The 23392-nt window shown below is 51.2% G+C and overlaps 1 protein-coding gene across 2 annotated transcripts in view; it reads left to right on the top strand.

Annotated features, from left to right (window-relative positions):
* Nucleotides 1-233: 233 nt before the first annotated feature.
* The window catches only part of LOC144736082 (tyrosine-protein kinase SYK-like), a 48389-nt gene continuing 25230 nt past the window's right edge, over nucleotides 234-23392 (top strand). Inside the window, exons 1-6 of one of the 2 annotated variants that reach the window (XM_078618679.1) lie at nucleotides 234-423; nucleotides 4614-5104; nucleotides 10267-10430; nucleotides 15403-15535; nucleotides 16568-16643; nucleotides 20642-20661. In XM_078618679.1, coding sequence (XP_078474805.1) covers nucleotides 4670-5104; nucleotides 10267-10430; nucleotides 15403-15535; nucleotides 16568-16643; nucleotides 20642-20661 — 828 coding nt within the window. In that variant the 5' untranslated portion in view covers nucleotides 234-423; nucleotides 4614-4669. The remainder of the gene's footprint in view (nucleotides 424-4613; nucleotides 5105-10266; nucleotides 10431-15402; nucleotides 15536-16567; nucleotides 16644-20641; nucleotides 20662-23392) is intronic. The other variant, XM_078618678.1, reaches the window with a different exon arrangement.

Here is a 23392-nt window from a genome sequence, read left to right as displayed (position 1 = left end):
CTACCTAGTGGAGGCCCAGGACCTATTGCAATATGTATCGCTGATGTTGGCCGTGAGCGGGAATCGATCTCGGGTCCTCGTGCTCCTAGCGCAGTGCGCTAATCACTGTGCCACCACTCTTCAAATGCGGTACATACCGTCACGCGCGTAACACGCACGCATATGCATATACATACATCCAAACGTGCAGAAACACACACAACACATTCCTGGTGACAATAACACACTGCACTGGGTACGCACTCAATTGAGGCTGAGTCGACCTCGGGGCGGGGAAGTTTGGCTGGTTTAGGGCCGACCAGTTCAGATATCACGCGGCGCCACTGATGTTATCCGTGACTTGGACTCAAACTCACGCCCCCAGCACGCACTCGCATAGCCTCGCCCAGGAGCAGATGCCACGTGTTTAACAGCAGCCAGGGGGTAAGTCGTTCTCATCATCAACTCACCTTTACAATTCGTGCAATTAACCACCCACCGGCTAATTAACACGCGCGCGCGACTCTTGCTTGATGTCTGGGTCAAGGTATTTTACGCCGCTGACGGGGAGCCCTGGGCGGGGGGGGGTCTCGGTTACCCGTGGGGTGTCGAGCGGACTCGCCACGCGCCGCTGGGACTTTGGGGGCTTCCCAGCAGCCGCCTTAATCGACAGCCATGTGTTGAGATGTAAATGTGGTCGACGTTAAAGAAAACAAGAGCTTATTTTCATCTGAAAAATGTTAGGGCCAAATCGGTCAATCCACTGCTGGATGAAGGCCTCCCCCAAGCCTCCGCAACCATTACCTCCCTCTTCTCGCGATGTTGCGATGTCGCAGTCCGCCTGGGACTTGTACTCTCATTACGCGCAGGGTATTTGACCATACTTCACCACGCTGGTCGATGCTCTTTTCTCAAAATGGGGTTAGCAGTTGTAGGGGGGGGGCGTCTAGAACCGGCTCAGATGTCCCCAGTTCGCCACTGATGTTAGCCGTGGCATGGAAATCGAACGCAGGCTCGCTAGGTCCGTGGCGGAGTGCGATAACCACTGCGCCACCGCCCAAACGACAGTCCAAGCCGTACTGAGAAAGAACCCCAGGTGATCGTCGGTGAGGAGTGTGGGGTCGTGGCGATGGTGATGATGATGTAAATTACATCTTTAAATAATATTCCGTGGTGTAAACTGCATGCAGAGGAAAAGCTCTCAGCCTTATCCAGACCATCAGCTCACAAGAACTGCACGCGTGGCCGTTTTGTCATTTAGTCCACCAAACGCAAAGAGATGACACAATGTGACCGTCCCGTGCAGTTCTCTCGAACTGGTGGTCTGGACAAGGCTGACGGCTCCTGTACGTGCGATGATGGATCACACCCGTGTGTGTGTTGGTGGGCGCACGTGGTGACATCTGAACTATCTCGCCTGCTATACAAGAGGTCGTGGGTTCGATCCCGACACTGATGCCTGCTGCTGTATATTTAGAGTTTGCGTGTCTCTCTCCCCATGGCCGCTGAGGTTTTTCTCCGGGTTCTCCGCATTTTCCCTCCACATTTAGAAACATGCGTTTGAGTATTTGGCTGCTACTATAAATTCTCACGTGACAAGCCACTTCGTTGAGTTATCATGTGTGGCCAGGTCGCTTATGAAAAGACCTGTACAGTTCAATGGGCCGTACCTGGTAAAATAAACAAAAAGTGTTTGTTTGTTTGTCTAGAATTTGCTTCAAGGCTGCACTCACGTTTATACTGTGATGAGTCTTCTCGTCATGTACAGATGTTGAACAAATACAAAATAGCCCAACACATTCGCCCATAACAGCGATACTGACGGGCGTGTCGAGTATTCGTTTCGTCTGCGCTTGTTTGTTGAACTTCTTCCGTACCGTACGTAACCAACCGTGCTAATCGGAGGTGCACCGGTGCCTACGCAGATGTAGCAGCATCACCACCAGATAGAATTCGTTCACATTTCGATGCACGTGTCGTTGTCGGACCAAGGACACACGACGATTGTGTCTGCTCGAGATGTCGCTCCGGGTTTGTCGTCGCGATCTCCCCGGGAGCGCTGCTCGGCGGAGTGCCTCGCAGCAGTGGGAACAGAGAGGCGGGCAGGGCGCAGCGCTCTAGCAAGGCTGTGCCTGACAATGAACATCGCCATTCCGATGATCCTCAAGGAGGAGGAAGCTGTTTTAATCAGTGCGCACTTTTGCCCGCCGTGGCACGCGGGTGGGAAGCGTGGATATTGTTAAAGAACGTGTAACGAAAGCCGAGAATTGCGCATAGAAGCGTGGGGAGAGAGGCCGAGCCTTTGAATTACGCCGAGAGGCACAGAGAAGCAGGCGGATGAGAGAACGCGCGCCGGTTGGAGTCATCGCATTGACCGTGAAGGGGAGTGAGTGGAGGAATCGACAGCAGGACGCGGCACGGAGAGGCAGCCGAGAGGGAGTCCACCGTGGAGACGGACCGATGACATCGGCTCGCGTGTAGGAGCAAGATGGATTGTGGAATCGCACGGCCGTGAGGGGAATGGGGATGCCTTCATCCAGCAGTTGATTGACCACGGCTCATGTTGATGATGATGTTTGCGTTAACCCAATGCCAACGCGAACAGAGCGAAGTAGGCATTGGAGAACCTGTTTATACACTTACCATGATAATCATTTATTAAGCACACGTTCATGTATATACGCTTAATAGTTAATATTCACTGACAAATAATCATCGCGTACGCCAACAATTTATTGTAAGAACGTTGGAAAATCGTCCTCGCCCGAGAAATACTAAATGTTGATGTAGTCCATCGGCCGAGCGGCCTTCGATATCAATACGATCCAGTTCGCCGGTTTAAGCACAACAACTGTGGGCCGGTTTCGATCCTCTGGGTCTCATCAGCAGTTAGTCAGCCTTGTTGAACAGATGCTGCTCAATTCCCAGATGTTATTAGTAAGAGCGCTTCGTATAAACCATGGGGCCCCATTCGACCTCGCAGCAAATTATTAAAGCTTTCCAAACGGCACATCGCTGCCCGACCAGTTTCCGAGATTTCCGAGGAGATCCGATGAGATCAGGTGAATTAGATTTTGTTGTTGTCATCGGCTAAACCATTGAAACTTTCGCGAAATTCATCATCGGCGTCGCAGCAGCCCCGTTCCGTTATTTCCACCGCGCTGCACAACGTGCCATAATTGTGTTATCATTTGCCACATACGCCTCATTCTGTTCCTTCCTCACAGACCCCCCCACCCCCCACAGATCCTCACGCTCGATAGCCGGGCCGGGCCTGACGCGCGCGCAAACAGCCCTGACGATAACGCCAGCCGCACTCCTCTGTGTGTGTGTGTGCGCGGGCACGTCACTGCTACTCACCATCATTATTCCTGTTCCACAATATAATTCATAATGTAAGAGGCAGGGCTTGGCAGCTCAGCGCCGTGGTGTCAGAAGAACAATTCTTATGCAATGAAAGCTCGTGATTTGATCTGCGCTGAAAGCGAGAATAATTGTCGCGGTAAGAGCTCGTACGGTACATCACGTGAGAGTGATTTGTTTGGCCTGACAACATAACTTGGAATGACAACATAACTTCGGCGAGATTCTTACGAGGCCTCACCTAAAAATCAATGATGAATCATAGTTCAAAAGTGTTATTTGGGGACGTTTCCGTGATGTTTGAGACATTGATTGTTGTGGCGTAAGGCGCTTTGAGTTTGTCGATGTTTTTCAAGTGCCGCATCAATACACAAATTCTGATGACTATCAATAATACTCATCAATACCAAAACAAATATTCATGAACGTCACCATTCCTTCCCGTGCAGATCGCTTAATCCAATCAGCCCTCGCTCACTTCGCCAAGCGCTCACTCTGGGTAGAGGACGTCTGAAGGGGGTTGATTGATCGCGATGAGATGGAGCCAGAACATTTGTGAAGCTTCTACTGGGCTAGGTGGCTTGTGAAGGACGGGAGAGAGCACAGCAAGTAGGTTGCGAATGGTGTCCTCAAAAGCTTTTGAGTGGGCTAAGTTTTCCGGGTTCCCCTCCACATATAAACCGTCTTTGCTCAAACAGCTGGGGCAAACCCCTCTTTAAATTGAGGTCTTGAGACTCAATAATAGTGTTACTGTCAACCGCACGCACAAATCCCACTCAGGAAACAGATAAACAAATAAACAAACAAATATGCTGTAAATAAAATGTTTCCCAGCAGAATTGGCTTAAGCAGAAAACTCTGGGCAGGTTTTATTTTTTTCTGAGCATCATCAGCGGGCGTGCGGCAAGTCGAATACACGCCTCTGTGCTGGCTGATGTTACAGGGCAACTGAACTTGCCCAACGTTTCGCGCAGCACCCTCTTGAAAATAAGCCTTGAAACTGGCCACGGCACTCGTTGCTACTGCTCCTGCCACAGTAACGCGCACATGCCCTTGGCGCTCATCCCACAGAGCATCATGCCCTTTAACCCCCTGAGTGGCAGCTGCTCAACAGCGGTATGCAGGAGGCAAGGGGAAGATGCAGCGGAGGATGTGGTGGTTGAGTTGATTGGTGCTGATGGCAGTCGAGGTGATTGGTGCTGGTGGTGTTGTTGTTGTGAGTGGTGTTGGTGGTTGAGATGTTGGTTGAGATCGTAATATTGGTGATTGAGGTGGTGCTGATGGTGTTGGCTCACCATCCCACCTCTGTGTGCTCACCACGCAGACGATGTCCACCGACACCGAGTCTCTATCCTACTACTATGGCTTCATCACTCGCAAGGAGGCCGAGCGCTTCCTCAAGCGGGGCCGCCGGGACGGCTGCTACCTCCTCAGGGCCAGCCGCAGCCACCTGGGCGGCTTCGTGCTGAGCGTGCGCTACCGGAGGGGCCAGTGCAAGCACTACCCCGTGGTGCGCACGGGAGGAGGCCGCTTCGCCATCGCGGGCGAGGCGGCCACCACGCTGGAGGAGGACGGCGTGGGCGCCGAGCACGCGAGCCCCTCCGATTTGTGCTCCTACCACTGCCTCGTGGCCGACCGCCTCTGCTGCGTGCTCACGGACGCCGTGCAGAGGCCGCCCGAATTCAAGCCCGGCTCCCCGCTTTTCGACGTCGTCAAGGAGAAGACGCTCCGCGCCTACGTGCGCGACAACTTAGGCCTGCAGGTGAGCGCTGTGGGGTGAGCGCTGTGGTGGGGCTGCTGTGGTGGGGCTGCTGTGGTGGGGGTGTTGTGGGGTGAGTGTTTTGGAGTGAGTGTTTTGTGGCGAGTGTTTTGAGGTGAGTGCTTTGGGGTGAGTGTTTTGGGGTGAGTGTTTTGGGGTGAGTGTTTTGGGGTGAATGCTGTGGTGAGTGTTTTGGGGTGAGTGTTTTGGGGTGAGTGTTTTGGGGTGAGTGTTTTGGGGTGAATGCTGTGGTGGGGGTGCTGTGGGGTGAGTGTTTTGGGGTGAGTGTTTTGGGGTGAATGCTGTGGTGAGTATAATAGTAGGTTTTTACCCTTTTAACTGGTACAAAACTGACACCTTTATTCAAGGCATCATGTTTGCAATGACCACAACACAAGTAGTCAAAAAAGCAAACAAAAAGAAGCAACTCTGATAAGGATGATAATATGCACTGTCCTTGAAGTTGATTGGCCCACACCCGAGACGGCTTTCTTTAGAGCCTAGTCCCCATTGGTGTAGGGCCAGATGACACCAGAAGGCGTACAACTCAAACACAGTGCAATATCAGAGTATTGAGAGCTCGGGGTAAGCATTTACACTATGAGATCTCTTTTACCAGTGGCAAAATATAATAGTAGGTTTTTACCCTTTTAACTGGTACAAAACTGACACCTTTATTCAAGGCATCATGTTTGCAATGACCACAACACAAGTAGTCAAAAAAGCAAACAAAAAGAAGCAACTCTGATAAGGATGATAATATGCACTGTCCTTGAAGTTGATTGGCCCACACCCGAGACGGCTTTCTTTAGAGCCTAGTCCCCATTGGTGTAGGGCCAGATGACACCAGAAGGCGTACAACTCAAACACAGTGCAATATCAGAGTATTGAGAGCTCGGGGTAAGCATTTACACTATGAGATCTCTTTTACCAGTGGCAAAATATAATAGTAGGTTTTTACCCTTTTAACTGGTACAAAACTGACACCTTTATTCAAGGCATCATGTTTGCAATGACCACAACACAAGTAGTCAAAAAAGCAAACAAAAAGAAGCAACTCTGATAAGGATGATAATATGCACTGTCCTTGAAGTTGATTGGCCCACACCCGAGACGGCTTTCTTTAGAGCCTAGTCCCCATTGGTGTAGGGCCAGATGACACCAGAAGGCGTACAACTCAAACACAGTGCAATATCAGAGTATTGAGAGCTCGGGGTAAGCATTTACACTATGAGATCTCTTTTACCAGTGGCAAAATATAATAGTAGGTTTTTACCCTTTTAACTGGTACAAAACTGACACCTTTATTCAAGGCATCATGTTTGCAATGACCACAACACAAGTAGTCAAAAAAGCAAACAAAAAGAAGCAACTCTGATAAGGATGATAATATGCACTGTCCTTGAAGTTGATTGGCCCACACCCGAGACGGCTTTCTTTAGAGCCTAGTCCCCATTGGTGTAGGGCCAGATGACACCAGAAGGCGTACAACTCAAACACAGTGCAATATCAGAGTATTGAGAGCTCGGGGTAAGCATTTACACTATGAGATCTCTTTTACCAGTGGCAAAATATAATAGTAGGTTTTTACCCTTTTAACTGGTACAAAACTGACACCTTTATTCAAGGCATCATGTTTGCAATGACCACAACACAAGTAGTCAAAAAAGCAAACAAAAAGAAGCAACTCTGATAAGGATGATAATATGCACTGTCCTTGAAGTTGATTGGCCCACACCCGAGACGGCTTTCTTTAGAGCCTAGTCCCCATTGGTGTAGGGCCAGATGACACCAGAAGGCGTACAACTCAAACACAGTGCAATATCAGAGTATTGAGAGCTCGGGGTAAGCATTTACACTATGAGATCTCTTTTACCAGTGGCAAAATATAATAGTAGGTTTTTACCCTTTTAACTGGTACAAAACTGACACCTTTATTCAAGGCATCATGTTTGCAATGACCACAACACAAGTAGTCAAAAAAGCAAACAAAAAGAAGCAACTCTGATAAGGATGATAATATGCACTGTCCTTGAAGTTGATTGGCCCACACCCGAGACGGCTTTCTTTAGAGCCTAGTCCCCATTGGTGTAGGGCCAGATGACACCAGAAGGCGTACAACTCAAACACAGTGCAATATCAGAGTATTGAGAGCTCGGGGTAAGCATTTACACTATGAGATCTCTTTTACCAGTGGCAAAATATAATAGTAGGTTTTTACCCTTTTAACTGGTACAAAACTGACACCTTTATTCAAGGCATCATGTTTGCAATGACCACAACACAAGTAGTCAAAAAAGCAAACAAAAAGAAGCAACTCTGATAAGGATGATAATATGCACTGTCCTTGAAGTTGATTGGCCCACACCCGAGACGGCTTTCTTTAGAGCCTAGTCCCCATTGGTGTAGGGCCAGATGACACCAGAAGGCGTACAACTCAATAAAGGTGTCAGTTTTGTACCAGTTAAAAGGGTAAAAACCTACTATTATATTTTGCCACTGGTAAAAGAGATCTCATAGTGTAAATGCTTACCCCGAGCTCTCAATACTCTGATATTGCACTGTGTTTGAGTTGTACGCCTTCTGGTGTCATCTGGCCCTACACCAATGGGGACTAGGCTCTAAAGAAAGCCGTCTCGGGTGTGGGCCAATCAACTTCAAGGACAGTGCATATTATCATCCTTATCAGAGTTGCTTCTTTTTGTTTGCTTTTTTGACTACTTGTGTTGTGGTCATTGCAAACATGATGCCTTGAATAAAGGTGTCAGTTTTGTACCAGTTAAAAGGGTAAAAACCTACTATTATATTTTGCCACTGGTAAAAGAGATCTCATAGTGTAAATGCTTACCCCGAGCTCTCAATACTCTGATATTGCACTGTGTTTGAGTTGTACGCCTTCTGGTGTCATCTGGCCCTACACCAATGGGGACTAGGCTCTAAAGAAAGCCGTCTCGGGTGTGGGCCAATCAACTTCAAGGACAGTGCATATTATCATCCTTATCAGAGTTGCTTCTTTTTGTTTGCTTTTTTGACTACTTGTGTTGTGGTCATTGCAAACATGATGCCTTGAATAAAGGTGTCAGTTTTGTACCAGTTAAAAGGGTAAAAACCTACTATTATATTTTGCCACTGGTAAAAGAGATCTCATAGTGTAAATGCTTACCCCGAGCTCTCAATACTCTGATATTGCACTGTGTTTGAGTTGTACGCCTTCTGGTGTCATCTGGCCCTACACCAATGGGGACTAGGCTCTAAAGAAAGCCGTCTCGGGTGTGGGCCAATCAACTTCAAGGACAGTGCATATTATCATCCTTATCAGAGTTGCTTCTTTTTGTTTGCTTTTTTGACTACTTGTGTTGTGGTCATTGCAAACATGATGCCTTGAATAAAGGTGTCAGTTTTGTACCAGTTAAAAGGGTAAAAACCTACTATTATATTTTGCCACTGGTAAAAGAGATCTCATAGTGTAAATGCTTACCCCGAGCTCTCAATACTCTGATATTGCACTGTGTTTGAGTTGTACGCCTTCTGGTGTCATCTGGCCCTACACCAATGGGGACTAGGCTCTAAAGAAAGCCGTCTCGGGTGTGGGCCAATCAACTTCAAGGACAGTGCATATTATCATCCTTATCAGAGTTGCTTCTTTTTGTTTGCTTTTTTGACTACTTGTGTTGTGGTCATTGCAAACATGATGCCTTGAATAAAGGTGTCAGTTTTGTACCAGTTAAAAGGGTAAAAACCTACTATTATATTTTGCCACTGGTAAAAGAGATCTCATAGTGCTGTGGTGAGTGTTTTGGGGTGAGTGTTTTGGGGTGAATGTTTTGGGGTGAGTGTTTTGGGGTGAGTGTTTTGGGGTGAATGCTGTGGTGAGTGTTTTGGGGTGAGTGTTTTGGGGTGAGTGTTTTGGAGTGAGTGTTTTGGGGTGAGTGTTTTGGGGTGAGTGTTTTGGGGTCAATGCTGTGGTGAGTGTTTTGGGGTGAGTGTTTTGGGGTGAGTGTTTTGGGGTGAGTGTTTTGGGGTGAATGCTGTGGTGAGTGTTTTGGGGTGAGTGTTTTGGGGTGAGTGTTTTGGGGTGAATGCTGTGGTGAGTGTTTTGGGGTGAGTGTTTTGGGGTGAGTGTTTTGGAGTGAGTGTTTTGGGGTGAGTGTTTTGGGGTGAGTGTTTTGGGGTCAATGCTGTGGTGAGTGTTTTTAGGTGAGTGTTTTGGGGTGAGTGTTTTGGGGTGAGTGTTTTGGGGTGAATGCTGTGGTGAGTGTTTTGGGGTGAGTGTTTTGGGGTGAGTGTTTTGGAGTGAGTGTTTTGGGGTGAGTGTTTTGGGGTGAGTGTTTTGGGGTCAATGCTGTGGTGAGTGTTTTGGGGTGAGTGTTTTGGGGTGAGTGTTTTGGAGTGAGTGTTTTGGGGTGAGTGTTTTGGGGTGAGTGTTTTGGGGTGAATGCTGTGGTGAGTGTTTTGGGGTGAGTGTTTTGGGGTGAGTGTTTTGGGATGAGTGTTTTGGGATGAGTGTTTTGGGGTGAATGCTGTGGTGAGTGTTTTGGGTGAGTGTTTTGGGGTGAGCGCTGTGGAATGGATGGATCAAGTCCGATGAAGATTATACTGATACACTAGACACGCGTCCTTGTCAATGTACACGCGAGTGCGATAATCGCACTGTCGAATAACACGGTTAACACGGTTAACACGGTGCGAAAGAAATTCAACATACATGTACATAATCATCCTAAATCTAACTTATTGTTTTATGAAACTTAATGTAACTGTGAAGGTTCTTTTAAAGTCTAATTTGTCCGCGCCGACTTTCAAAACAGGGAACTCATTTTATATAATGTTTATACTCTTTGGTTCTTTCGGTAAAGTCACGTAGGCAGAAAATAAAATAAATCACGACGTCCATCATCACGTGATGATGGACGCTTGTGTTGTGCCCGAAACGTCGTGATGCATTTTATTTTATAACTACGTGACTTTACCGACAGAACCAAAGAGTATGGATTCCTGCAGTCACGAAAGCTTCAAATCAATATAATTTTTGTTTGTGCAGAATTTTTTATTTCTCTTGCAAATGAAACTCTTTGTCCCTCGATACTCTCCTGGTTCAACAAAACACACTCGACACGTTTTGTTGTTGTTGCTGATATTGTTGATGTTGTTGATGTTGTTGTCAGGGCGAGGCGCTGGAGGAGTACCTGAGGACGCGGGGCCACGAGCTGGAGCCCATGGTGGTGTCGACGCTGCACGAGCAGATGGCGTGGTTCCACCGCAGGATCACGCGCAGGGAGGCCGAGGCCAGGCTGATGCGGGGCGGCCACGCCAGCAATGGCACCTTCCTGTAAGCCCCGACTCTAGCCCTACCCTATAACGTGAAGTGTGGAAGGTTGGCAGGAGGTCACGCTTGCAGTTGTCATTAGTTGAGTGACTGAGATGACTGCAGATGTAACACACGTGCCCCCATTGTGTCAAGTTGCACACAAAGGATACGCAAGCACAGACACACTCACACACAATCCCAACAGAAATGTATGTATACACATACACTCAACATTTACCTCCGTACAGCCTAAACAGACAGTACTGTTAGCGAGCACCTACGAAGGCCGGCACGGCACACGAGGGGTGGGTGGCCAATACCACGCCCGGCCGTCTTTGTCTCCCCAGTGGGGATGTTTACACACCGCACCAAGCACTCATCTGAGGTTGAATCTACCTAGGGGAGGCCCATAGCCAATTCAAATATTCTGTACTGTTTCGATTTAAAGCTTTCGTGACTGCAGGGATTCATCTTCTTGGTTGTTTCGGTAAAGTCACGTAGAAGGGAAATAATAAAATAATAAAAATAAAACATAATAAAATACAATTCTCACGACGTTTCGGCCACAACGCAAGCAGCCGTCCTCAGGTCAAGAACAGGTCTGTCGGAAAGACAGCGTCTGAATGAGCTTGCGTTGTGGCCGAAACGTCGTGAGAATTGTATTTTATTATGTTTCATTTTTTTATTTTATTATTTCCCTTCTACGTGACTTTACCGAAAGAACCAAGAAGGTTTTGTACTGTTATTTATTGTGCGCGGGAATCAAACTCGGGTGGTCGGGTTTGTGGCACAGCGCGCTAACCACTGCGCCACCGCCCCCCACACGTGGAGACACAAACATACTCACACACGCCCACGTACTCTCAAGATACTCAACCCAAGGGCATGACCAATCTCGCCAAAAATTACCCAATCTTCTAAAATTACCTCCGTGTATTCCTGCCCCCATCCACCCACCCACCCAGCCAGCCCCTCCCCTCCTTACACACACGTATGCAGAGTAGAGTCGTTAAGCAATGGGGTTTCTGTGTCACCAGTAACCGCTCACAATGATTATGCGGTATCATTACTGGTTCACCGCACATATACACGCCGCGTGTCTGGATGTTTGACTTAGCAACGAAGGCAGCTGCCACAGCGGTGTTGATGAGTTATTTCTAGATTTGAAGCTTTCGTGACTGCAAGGATTCATACTCTTAGGTTTTTTCGGTAAAGTCACGTAGGTAAAAAATAAAATTAAAATTAAAAAAGTAAAATAAAAATCACGACGTTTCGGAGGCAACACAAGCTTCCGTCTTCAGGTGGAACCGTCACAGCACGATTGCTGTATCAAGTAAGAGAAATTCTTACTTGATACGAGGTAGGCCTATCTCACCCACTCACTCACCCACTCACCTACTCACCCACTCACCCACTCGCGCACTCACCTACTCACCCACTCACTCACCTAGACACATACCTACTCACCCACTCACCTACTCACCCACTCACCTACTCACCCACTCACTCACCCACTCACCTACTCACCCACTCACCCACTCACGCACTCACCTACTCACCCACTCACTCACCTAGACACATACCTACTCACCCACTCACCTACTCACCCACTCACCTACTCACCCACTCACTTACCCACTCACCCACTCACCCACTCACTCACCCACTCACGCACTCACCACAGTGCAGGTCACCTCGCTTTTCTCACTGCCCCTTCCCTCGCCCCGCTCCACTCTGGAAGTCCTTCCTCTCATCGATAACCTCGCTCAATTCAAGAAGCGCGTGACACTATTTGTTCATTAGAACTGTGACAGTGCCGTGTGTTACTGGTCGCTTGAGGCTTTGGGCCTTTGGGCTTAGCAGATGTGTTACATTTTCAAAGCACACACATCCATGGCGAACTTAAACACATGTGCCCATTATGGTAATTAGTGCAATTATGGAGCAGAGCTGTGGTGAGGGAAGAACGGGGACACTGCGTCCGTCTCCACCTCTTGACGATGCACAGCACAAGGGAGCTCATCAGAGCATTGTTCCCTACACCACGAATAGAATCATCATCTCATCAGAGCAGAGTAAAGACCCACACAGGCAATGATCACCCACGCAGCCCGCAGGCTATTGTTGTGCCGTGAGTGAGCGCAAATGATGACCGGCGCATCGCGCGAATGGGGTGGGTTGTGAGCATCAACTACTGACCGCCTTTGAGTCGTCCACGCTGATGTTTTACACGCCGCGCCAGATCACAATTTAAGGCTGAGTCGACCGTGAGGAGGTCCACATGACTGTCATTGGCCGTGAGAGTTCCTCGCGGGGCGCGCTCACCCTGCTACACCACCGACATCATCTCAATCATCATCGTGTCAATCAGAGGAGAATAAAGATCCACACACACTCGGTGGGGGGGGGGGGGTGTGTTTAGCGAACCCCCCCCCTCGCCATGCCCCTGGATACAAAAAAACATAAAGTGCGCAGGGAAGCAGAGGAGGGAGAATCACGCGAGCAGTTACGCTGGGAGAGAAATAAGAATGCGTGGATTCGAAAAGACACGGAGATTGGAGACATCCAACGGTGGGGCAGACCACGATGATGATAAGAGCATGGAGAGAAGCATTGAGTTATATTGATCTCCATCCAGCAGTGGATATATCGTGGTGACGAACGCGTGGAGAGATGATTGCTCGCATTACATTGCGAGGCGGAGAGAAGAGCACGTGCACTAGAGAACGCACCCAGGTTAGAGACGTCACCCACCCCGTGCACGTGGAGTGGGTGGGGGTTGGACAGCAGGACGCGCCGCGGCCACGAGGGACGGTGATGGCCGATGGTCGAGAGCGTGCTGAGCTAACCGTGCTGAGTGAACCGTGCTGAGTGAACCGTGCTGAGTGGACCGTGCTGAGCGGACCGTGCTGAGTGAACCATGCTGAGTGAACCGTGCTGAGTGAACTGTGCTGAGTGAACCGTGCTGAGTGGACCGTGCTGAGTGAACCATGCTGAGTGAACCGTGCTGAGTGAACCGTGCTGAGTGAACCGTGCTGAGTGAACCGTGCTGAGTGGACCGTGCTGAGCGGACCGTGCTGAGTGAACTGTGCTGAGTGAACCGTGCTAAGTGGACCGTGATGAGTGAACCGTGCTGAGTGAACCGTGCTGAGTGAACCGTGCTGAGTAGACAGTGCTGAGTGAACCGTGCTGAGTAGACCGTGCTGAGTAGACTGTGCTAAGTGAACCGTGCTGAGTGAACCGTGCTGAGTGAATCGTGCTGAGTGAACCGTGCTGAGTAGACTGTGCTGAGTGAACTGTGCTGAGTGAACCGTGCTGAGTGAACCGTGCTGAGTGAACCATGCTGAGTGAACCGTGCTGAGTGAACCATGCTGAGTGAACCGTGCTGAGTGAACTGTGCTGAGTGAACCGTGCTGAGTGGACCGTGATGAGTGAACCGTGCTGAGTAGACAGTGCTGAGTGAACCGTGTTGAGTGGACCGTGCTGAGTGAACCGTGCTGAGTAGACAGTGCTGAGTGAACCGTGCTGAGCGAACCGTGCTGAGTAGACCGTGCTGAGCGAACCGTGCTGAGTAAACCGTGCTGAGCGAATCGTGCTGAGTGGACCGTGCTGAGCGGACCGTGCTGAGCGGACCGTGCTGAGTGAACTGTGCTGAGTGAACCGTGCTGAGTGGACCGTGCTGAGTGAACCGTGCTGAGTGAACTGTGCTGAGTGAACCGTGCTGAGTGGACCGTGCTGAGTGAACCGTGCTGAGTAGACCGTGCTGATTGAACCGTGCTGAGCGAACCGTGCTGAATAGACCGTGCTGAGCGAACCGTGCTGAGTGAACCATGCTGAGTGAACCGTGCTGAGTGAACTGTGCTGAGTGAACCGTGCTGAGTGAACCGTGCTGAGCGAACCGTGCTGAATAGACCGTGCTGAGCGAACCTTGCTGAGTGGACCGTCATGAGTGAACCGTGCTGAGTGAACCGTGCTGAATGGACCGTGCTGAGTGAACCGTGCTGAGTGAACCGTGCTGAGCGTACCGTGCTGAGTGGACCGTGCTGACTGTGCTGAGTGAACCGTGCTGAGTGAACCGTGCTGAGTGAACCGTGCTGAGCAGACCGTGCTGAGTGAACCGTGCTGAGTGGACCGTGCTGAGTGGACCGTGCTGAGTGAACCGTGCTGAGTGAACCGTGCTGAGTAGACCGTGCTGAGTAGACTGTGCTGAGTGAACCGTGCTGAGTGAACCGTGCTGAGTGAACCGTGCTGAGCGAGCCGTGCTGAGTGAACCGTGATGAGCGGACCGTGCTGAATGGACCGTGCTGAATGGACCGTGCTGAGTGAACCGTGCTGAGCGAACCGTGCTGAGCGGACCGTGCTGAGTGAACCGTGCTGACCGTGCTGAGTGAACCGTGCTGAGTGAACCGTGCTGAGTGGACCGTGCTGAGTGGACCGTGCTGAGTGAACCGTGCTGAGTAGACCGTGCTGAGTAGACTGTGCTGAGTGAACCGTGCTGAGTGAACCGTGCTGAGTGAATCGTGCTGAGTGAACCGTGCTGAGCGAACCGTGCTGAATGGACCGTGCTGAGTGGACCGTGCTGAGTGAACCGTGCTGAGTGAACCGTGCTGAGTGAACCGTGCTGAGCGAACCGTGCTGAGTGAACCGTGCTGAGTGAACCGTGCTGAGCGGACCGTGCTGAATGGACCGTGCTGAATGGACCGTGCTGAGTGAACCGTGCTGAGCGAACCGTGCTGAGTGAACCGTGCTGAGCGGACCGTGCTGAATGGACCGTGCTGAATGGACCGTGCTGAGTGAACCGTGCTGAGCGAACCGTGCTGAGCGGACCGTGCTGAGTGAACCGTGCTGACCGTGCTGAGTGAACCGTGCTGAGTGAACCGTGCTGAGCGGACCGTGCTGAGTGAACCGTGCTGAGCGGACCATGCTGAGTGAACCGTGCTGAGTGAACCGTGCTGAGTGAACCGTGCTGAGCGGACCGTGCTGTGTGCTGCAGGGTGCGCGAGCGCGACGCGGGGACGTACGCGGTGAGCGTGGTTCACAAGGGCCGCGTCATCCACTACGAGGTGACGCGCGATGCGGGCGGCCGCCTCCTCCTCGGCAAGTCCCAGTACGACACGCTGTGCCAGGTACCTCCACACGCGGCGTCAACCGACATGCGCTATCCACTGCATCGATATTTCCTCGTGCGGAGGTGTTACAATAACGACGAGTGACCGGTGCGTCATTTGGATGTGTCGCTCCCTCTCTCCTGGCGTCACCGTTATCAGCCAATTGCTGAGTGTTTACATGTGGGAGGAAACCGGAGCACACGGACAAACCCACGCACGTGGAGGGTGGAAACCCCGTATCGCGTACAGACAAAACCAGTGCAGTCCGCAGGGCTGCTGTGCTGCCTTCTCGCGGCGAGCCAGCGCTACGGCACCTCCTCGATGCCCACGGCAAGGGAGCTTCACAGCCCATCTGCGTGGTGATCCACCAACCCTCAACTCCCCAGCGCTGGATGGCAGCCCACGGGCAATGCCACGATCCGCGTTTGTATTTGGGTTTTATGCTAAAATTATTGTGGGCACCACCCCACGTGCAGATTGCCAGCACATTTACACCGATATCAACGTCCATACGCGCACGCCGATTCCCCCGATCAGAATCTAACCAATACAGCTCCACATCTCCTCCTCTTCTCTCCTCCCTCCTCTCCTCCTCATCTCCTCGCTGCGTCCGCTGGCCCGAGGCATTTCATGCCTGTGGGTTCGTGACAAGATATCTGGCGCAGAGCCGACCACGTGGCCTAACCCCAACCCCAATTATAGATCCGCATCATCAGCAGCAGCAGTTCTTCTTTTGCGAGGGCGACCTGGCTTCCATCAAACGCAGGGCGTTCTCGAATCCACGTGTTCCTCCTCTCGCCGTCTGCCAGTCGAACTCCTCACACGCATCGATCAATACGCTACTGGCGTTTGGTTGTCTCTGATGCGATCGATCGTTGTCGCTCCACGGCTGTATTTTATCGGATGTTATTGCTTTGGTCGTTGTGATGACCCGGGAGAGGGCCATCGCCTCTTGAGCCCTCGCCTCGTTAAACAAAGCGCACGTGACCCTCGCTTGACCCCCCCCCCCCCCACGTCCCTCCACGCGTCTCTCTGTCCCCGCGGTGCCAGCTGGTGGAGTTCTACAGCAAGAATTGTGGCGGCATCGCACGGACCCTGCGCAAGGCGTGTGCCGCGCCAGACTTGGGTGAGTGAGTGGAGGCGCAGTGGCAACGCCTGAGCCTCACAGCGACAAGGTCCTGGGTTCGATTCACGACCCGAGTGTGTGTACGCGAGATAAAGTGTAGAGTGTTCGGGTGTTCTCCCCCTGTTGTATGTGGGTTCTCTGGTTACCTCACACAGCTAAACTTACACACGCAGTGTAACCTGTATTGACTAAGCCAACCATCGCAATGTTAAAATGTTTACCTGCAAACCACTCCATTGGGATGACACAGCAGTCTTGAGACTCAGCGAGGCTTTCCCGGGTGAACAAGTACACTGCTCATAATAATACATACGGGGGAGAGAGAGCGAGTGAGGGGAGAGAGTCACCATAAACCTGACCCTCAATCCTAAACCCTAGCCCTGTCGCGAAAGCCTAAACCCAACCCTAACATCTTATACATGATCAATTAAACCCTAACGCCACTCTTGCAGAAGGTCACTTACTCCAAATACTAAACCCGAAACCTAACCTCTATTCACTAACCCCAACCCCCAACACGAACACCCAGTTATACGCAGAGGCACCTAAACCGTCAGCCCACAGAACCAAGGACCCTCACGCTGACACTAGGTGGCCACATAGGCCATGATAACGCCTGCAACAGCGGCAACATGACGCGTGGCCAAGTAGCCCAAACACTGCAAGCCAATGTGGCATTTTATCGAGAGGCAGCCCAGGACCGGTTGAGATTGCGCTCGCCACTGATGGGAACCTTGGTTGGGAATCGAACTCGGGAGGGCGAACTCATAGCACGGCGCGCTAACCACTGTGGCACCGCTACAGCTGCACGATGCACACGCAAACAAAGACAAAGATCTCCCGTACAGATTTTCACTGACTGTAGGGGCAAGTGCTGTTAGCGAGAACCTATGAAGGCCGGCACGGCACACGAGGGGGTGGGTGGCCAACACCACGCCCGGCCGCCTTTGTATCCCGAATGTCAATGTATACACACCACATCAGGTACTCATTTGAAGGTTTTGAGGCTGAGTCGACCTAGGGGGAGGCCCAGGAGCAGTTCAGATAATCGTCGCTGGTGTTGGCCGTGAGCAGCAATCGAACTCGGGTCACCGGTTTCGTAGCGCAGCGCGCTGACCACTACATTACCGCTTCCCACACACACAAACACACACACGCTCGTAAATTTGAAGGGAGCACACTTCACAGTAAATGCTCAATCGTTGCAGCAATTTTTTTACGGAAATCGCTTAAAAAATGTACCGAATAAACCTGACAAAAAACAGGCACGTGAATTTATTGACCAGAGTGAAAAACATTGTAGCGCAGAATTCACCCCACTTCACAAAACATGCCTTTCAATCGTTTATCCACTGGATGGACTTGCGCCCTGCCACGGGAACGGTAGTTAGCTCAGCGCCGCTCGTTTTTAGCACACACACGTACGCACAAAATGCGTGCGTACGTACGCACTCACACACGTGTACGTATGCCCACTTGACGGGGGGGGGGGGGGGGTCGGCGAGGTGCGGTGCGGGGCGACCACGGGGAGCGTTGTAGCGATTCTCAGCGGGATCCCAACGCGCTCGTCAACTCCCACGACCACGCGGAAACGGCGGCCACGGCGCTGGGGAGCGAGGCGTTGGGGGGTGGGGGCAACTCGATTCACGATTTCCACAGGAAAAGCTCAAAGTTCTGAGTGCAGGCGACGAAAATGCAGCGCCTCCGATTGGGGATGCGCAGCCCACGCGCACCGTGCCACAGCGGCGGCAGCGGTGCTGTCAAAAACCCTGGGGCCCTGAACACGATGAGAATATTTATTTATACTGGAGGAATCCGATGAGCTATAGAGCGAGTCAGAACGTTACAGTAACAAATAATACAACAATACAATAGGAGCACAAAGTGTAGGAAGAGTGAACAGATTACCTAAATATATAAATAAAACTAAACTACGTTTTATCTTACCAGAGTAAGGCCCAATGTGCTATTAGCTTGTTTTCAGACGCGACCTGTCCACTAATACACAAGTACAACACTGGCAACGTTTCTGGCCACGGCCCTTCTTTATGGCACGTCGATGGATAAGAGAGAGACGTTTTCAGGAGTGTTCTGGCAGGTTTCCACAGTCGAGGAGCGATGCTGCTGCTGCTGTATGACCCAAGCGAGCGATTTGTAGGGAGTGTTTCAGCATTGGGATGTTTTGGCCTCGACCAGTTGCACTGCATGTGTGTTATAAGCGACGGGAAGAAACCGACAAAAACCCGGAGGAGACTCGTGCAGAACAGGGGGAGATCGTGCAAACCCCGCTCGGCAGAGCTGCCGAGTCAGGGATCGAGCCCAGGCTCTCTTGTGGTTGCCATGCCGCTCTAGAGTCGTTGGGGTGTGCAGCATCGTCCACACCCTGCGCACCACGGGGCCCTGCAGGTATAGAGAGAGAGGGAGGAGTGGGTGACTAAACGTTGGGCCGCACTATGCACCCGTATATTGCATTGTGAGCAATATACGAATGTGTTGAGCGTTTTTCTCAAGTATATTTTCGTAAACTAACAGCAGCTTCCATCGGTTTGAAGACGAATACGACTCATCATACTATTCATCACTGTGTGTCTCTCAATGCACTGCTGGATGGAGGCCTTCCTCTCCACGCTGTGTTAGTCGTGGGAGTTGTTTGACCATACTTCACCCCGCTGGTCAGTGCGGGTGGGTAAAGTTTGACCGACTGCTCGGTTTTCGCTTGCGTTGGTCGTGGCTGGCAATTGAACTCGGGTCGCCGGGTTCGTAGTGCTACGCGCTAACCACTACACCCTAAGTGAGTTTTTTAAAATATATATTTTGGGGTTTTCCGATACAAAGAGAGTGCACATTGTGCCATAAGATGAAGACATTTTCATTTGGAACTTCTTGCAGTGAGCAGTGCACTCCATTGTAGCAGAGAATGGGCCTAAACAAGTAAAAATCAAGCAACAATTTATGCCATCGCACAAATAACATTCAATTCGTTGTATTGCGTAACCGGTAATCGCATGAATAATAAAACGGTAAACAAAAAAAAACCGGTTCCCGGTTTGCTATACATAGCTAGACACGGCGTTACACGCGGCCTGCGTTGCTGTTGTTAACCGGGAAACAGAGGCAGCTGCTGCTGCTGCTGCCACAACGGTGGCGTCACGGACAGCGGCGGCACGGGGCTCGCAAGGCGGAGGTCACCGGTTCGACTCCGTCTCGCGGCGTGCGGGAGTTGCTACAGCGGGGTCTTGCTTTATGACGGTGTCAATGTTTCCACGGAATCGGTTCCTGGCTGCTGACTTTTGGAAACCTCTCACCGATTTTGGAAAGGGTTACTGGTTTAGCGGCGACAGTTTAACTTCCTACGCTTGAACGTTAACTGTTTCATTCTCCGAGTGGGAATTTACTGAAATATAGTTACAAACCACATTTTACATCGTGGGGGTTTTTTGTTGTGCGCAGTCATTGGTGACCGGGCAGAGTCAACCACCTCGCCACGCACGACGACTTGGTTCCATCAACCCGGACTCAAACGCAGGATGGCAGTGTTTCTAACATGACCATTATGAACCCTTCTGAGAGAAGAGAGAGAGCGATGCACTCAGACCCAGGGCTCGAACCCAGGCCCTCAGTGCTGCTGGCGCAGTGTCTCTGACACGGCCATTACGAACCCCATTGCGAGAGGGAGAAAAACACCCGGACCTAGGGCTCGAACCCAGGCCCTAAGAGTGCGATGTGGGTTCAGTGTCTCTGACATGGCCATTAAGAACCCCACTGCGAGAGAGAGAAAAACACCCGGACCTAGGGCTCGAACCCAGGCCCTCACAGTGCGATGTGAGTTCAGTGTCTCTGACACGGCCATTAAGAACCCCCTGGTGGAGCGATTGTTGACGACGGATGGATTGTAACCACGTGACCCCCCCCCCGTGTCCCTCTCCCCGTGTTTGCGCTGCCACCCGGCTGCTGCTGCTGCTTCGGTGACAATGAACCCTCCTCCTCCTCCTCTCAAGGTCCAAGGCTGCCTGACAATGTAAGCCGAACAGCGCGCACACGCACACACACGCACAAGACAAAGCTCCCCCACGTAGCCTCCACAGACTGGGGGGTGCAAGTGCTGTTAGCGAGCATCTATCGAGGCATATAGACACACGCACTCATACACACGTGCTCATATGTGCAAACCCATATTCACATACACACATATACACACGCAACAATATATGCATAGATGCATACATACGACGAGCTAATCGTATTTACGCTGTATGTTGCATGTATGTATGTAGCCAACCACTTTAATCACGTACGTGCCTTATGTATTTACATGCAACCACACACACAAATGCACACAAAGAGGCACGTGCAATCACACAATATCCACACACATTCATATCACAAAACACACACAGTCTACACACGTTGGCCACAAACACACGCACACACACACGCCAAATCCTCAAAGTGACCAATGAGCAATGCACCTCGAGTGCTCAGTTTCGTGAGGGCTCCGAATCTAAGCAGAGGGTTTGAGTCTGGCTGGCACTTGACATGGGTGACCACCCAGAGAGCAGGGAGAGTGTCACTCGCGTGAGTGACCCGCGCCACCACGAGAACGCACGCACGCACGCGCAGCACAGAGCGAGAACACCCCACAGCAAGAGTATGATCACACACGCACACACAGTCACACATACACACTCGCAAACACTCGCACAGGCACACAGCCTCTCACACACCGATACCCCCCCACTCGCCACTAAGTGACGGTGATGTCACCACGGCGCCCGTCACAGGCCAGGTGCACTTTGAGACGATCTGAAGTGTCGAAGGCTCGCTGGCAGGAGCATCCTTCACGAGCCTCCTCCATAGAGGCCGCTCTACCGTTCATCAGCAAGTCCGATAAGCTCCACATCCTCCCGTACCGCATCAGTCCATCTCTTTAACCCGTTTAGCCCCCTCTATCCGGCCAAACAGAAGCTGCTTGGGCATGAGGATTATGTGACCCAGACAACGCAAACCTCTCACACACACATGCGCGCACACACACATACAGTACCCACAACCTCACCCGCATGCCACATGTTTAAACACACGCAGACACACCAATCCACTGTTACATCCACATCCTCACATTTACACAGATTCAGTTGTATTGTATCTGATGGTGATGACATGGACACAAATGACAGTGACCATCATCATACCACAATATACACACAGAGACAAAGGTCCTCCGTATAGCTTTTAATTTAGCAGAGAGTTGGGGCAAGTGCCGTTAGCGAGCACTTATTAAGGCCAGTATGGCACATAAAAGGGGTGGCTTTGTCAGTACCATGCCCGGCCGCCTTTGTATCCCTGGTGTTCATTTTGTACACACCAGGTACTCATTTGAGGCCGAGTCGACCAAGGGGAGGCCCAGGACCAGTTTAATATTCTCTATCATTGTTATTGGTCCTGAGAGGGAATCATAGCGAAGTGCACTACCCACCACACTACCGCTCCCCACACATCATGCAACGCACCATGCACGCAACGCACTCATTACACACAAACACGCACGCACACAACCTCCCCGACTCACACCCTCATTGATTGGTTGGCACCACCACCGCCACCGTCGCCACCGCCGCCGCGCTTGTGAGGTCTCTGGCCGCAGCACCGCCGCTCTTATCTCCCGCGCCACGCGTGCCCACGCGCGCCTGCACCCAGCCAGCCCGGCCACCTCGGGGCCCACGCCGAGGTCTCGCACCCCTCCCCCAATCCCCCACCGCTCAACGCCCCCCCCTGCCCCCCCACCCCTCCTCGCTCGCTCGCGACTTTCCGGGTAGCTGCTGGACCGAGTAGGTGGCACAATGACTCAGAGTGGCCGCAGTCCACAGGGACAGAGGCGGGGAGTGGGGGGGGGATTCTGGACGCGGTGTGCAGCCGGGTATGGAAATGTGTTTTTGAGTAAGTGGCAAGTGACGAGTAATCCTGGCCATAGCGAAAAGGGGGCATTCTGGATGTGGTGTGATAACAATGAAAACAACAATAATAGTTTGACGCGTGTGTTTATTATACACGTGGGAGGAACCGGAGCATCCGGAGAACACCCACAACCTTGAGGGGGAAACGCAGATGGCAAAGAGTCCGCTTGCTGTACCGCCTTCTTCTGGCGATCCCAGCAGCACACGGCTCCTCCTCGACACCAATGGGGAGGTCCACGACAATTGTCATCCGCCAGGTGTAGACTAAGTTCCGAGTCGCTGGTTCGGACTGTGGAGTAGGTGGCACCTCACTGGTAGGAGCCAGAGTCCAAAGCGAGACAAAGGTATTCTGGACGTGACGTGCTGGGTGCTTCAATAAAAATGTGAACACTTCTGGAATTTTCAACAATACCGCAAGAAACGTGCTGCCTCCCGGCTCTGGAGACCACCTGGACAAGATTCCAGGCATGCGTTGACAATGATGGCAAACGAGTAGGAGACTCTTTGACTTATTGAAGCTTATTAACATACATTTGTTATCACGTTACAATGTATTATACATTCTTTTTCCATTTGTAAATAATAGTCCCATATAAGTGTTAAACACATTTTGAAGCACCCTGGGATAATGCTTCACCTAAACATAACCACCGAGCCAACTAGCATTAGCTCTAACCCTCACCAACTCGCCAACCAGACACTAAGACCAGCTCTACCCTCACACTAACCAACTCTCCACTTGTACTAGGTCTACCGCTAACCCTCACCAACTTGCCACTCGTACTAGGTCTACCG

This window comes from Lampetra planeri, chromosome 3 (assembly GCF_965212315.1).
Source record: "Lampetra planeri chromosome 3, kcLamPlan1.2.h2, whole genome shotgun sequence".
Lineage (NCBI taxonomy): Eukaryota > Metazoa > Chordata > Hyperoartia > Petromyzontiformes > Petromyzontidae > Lampetra > Lampetra planeri.
This window is presented reverse-complemented; position numbering and strand designations above follow the sequence as displayed.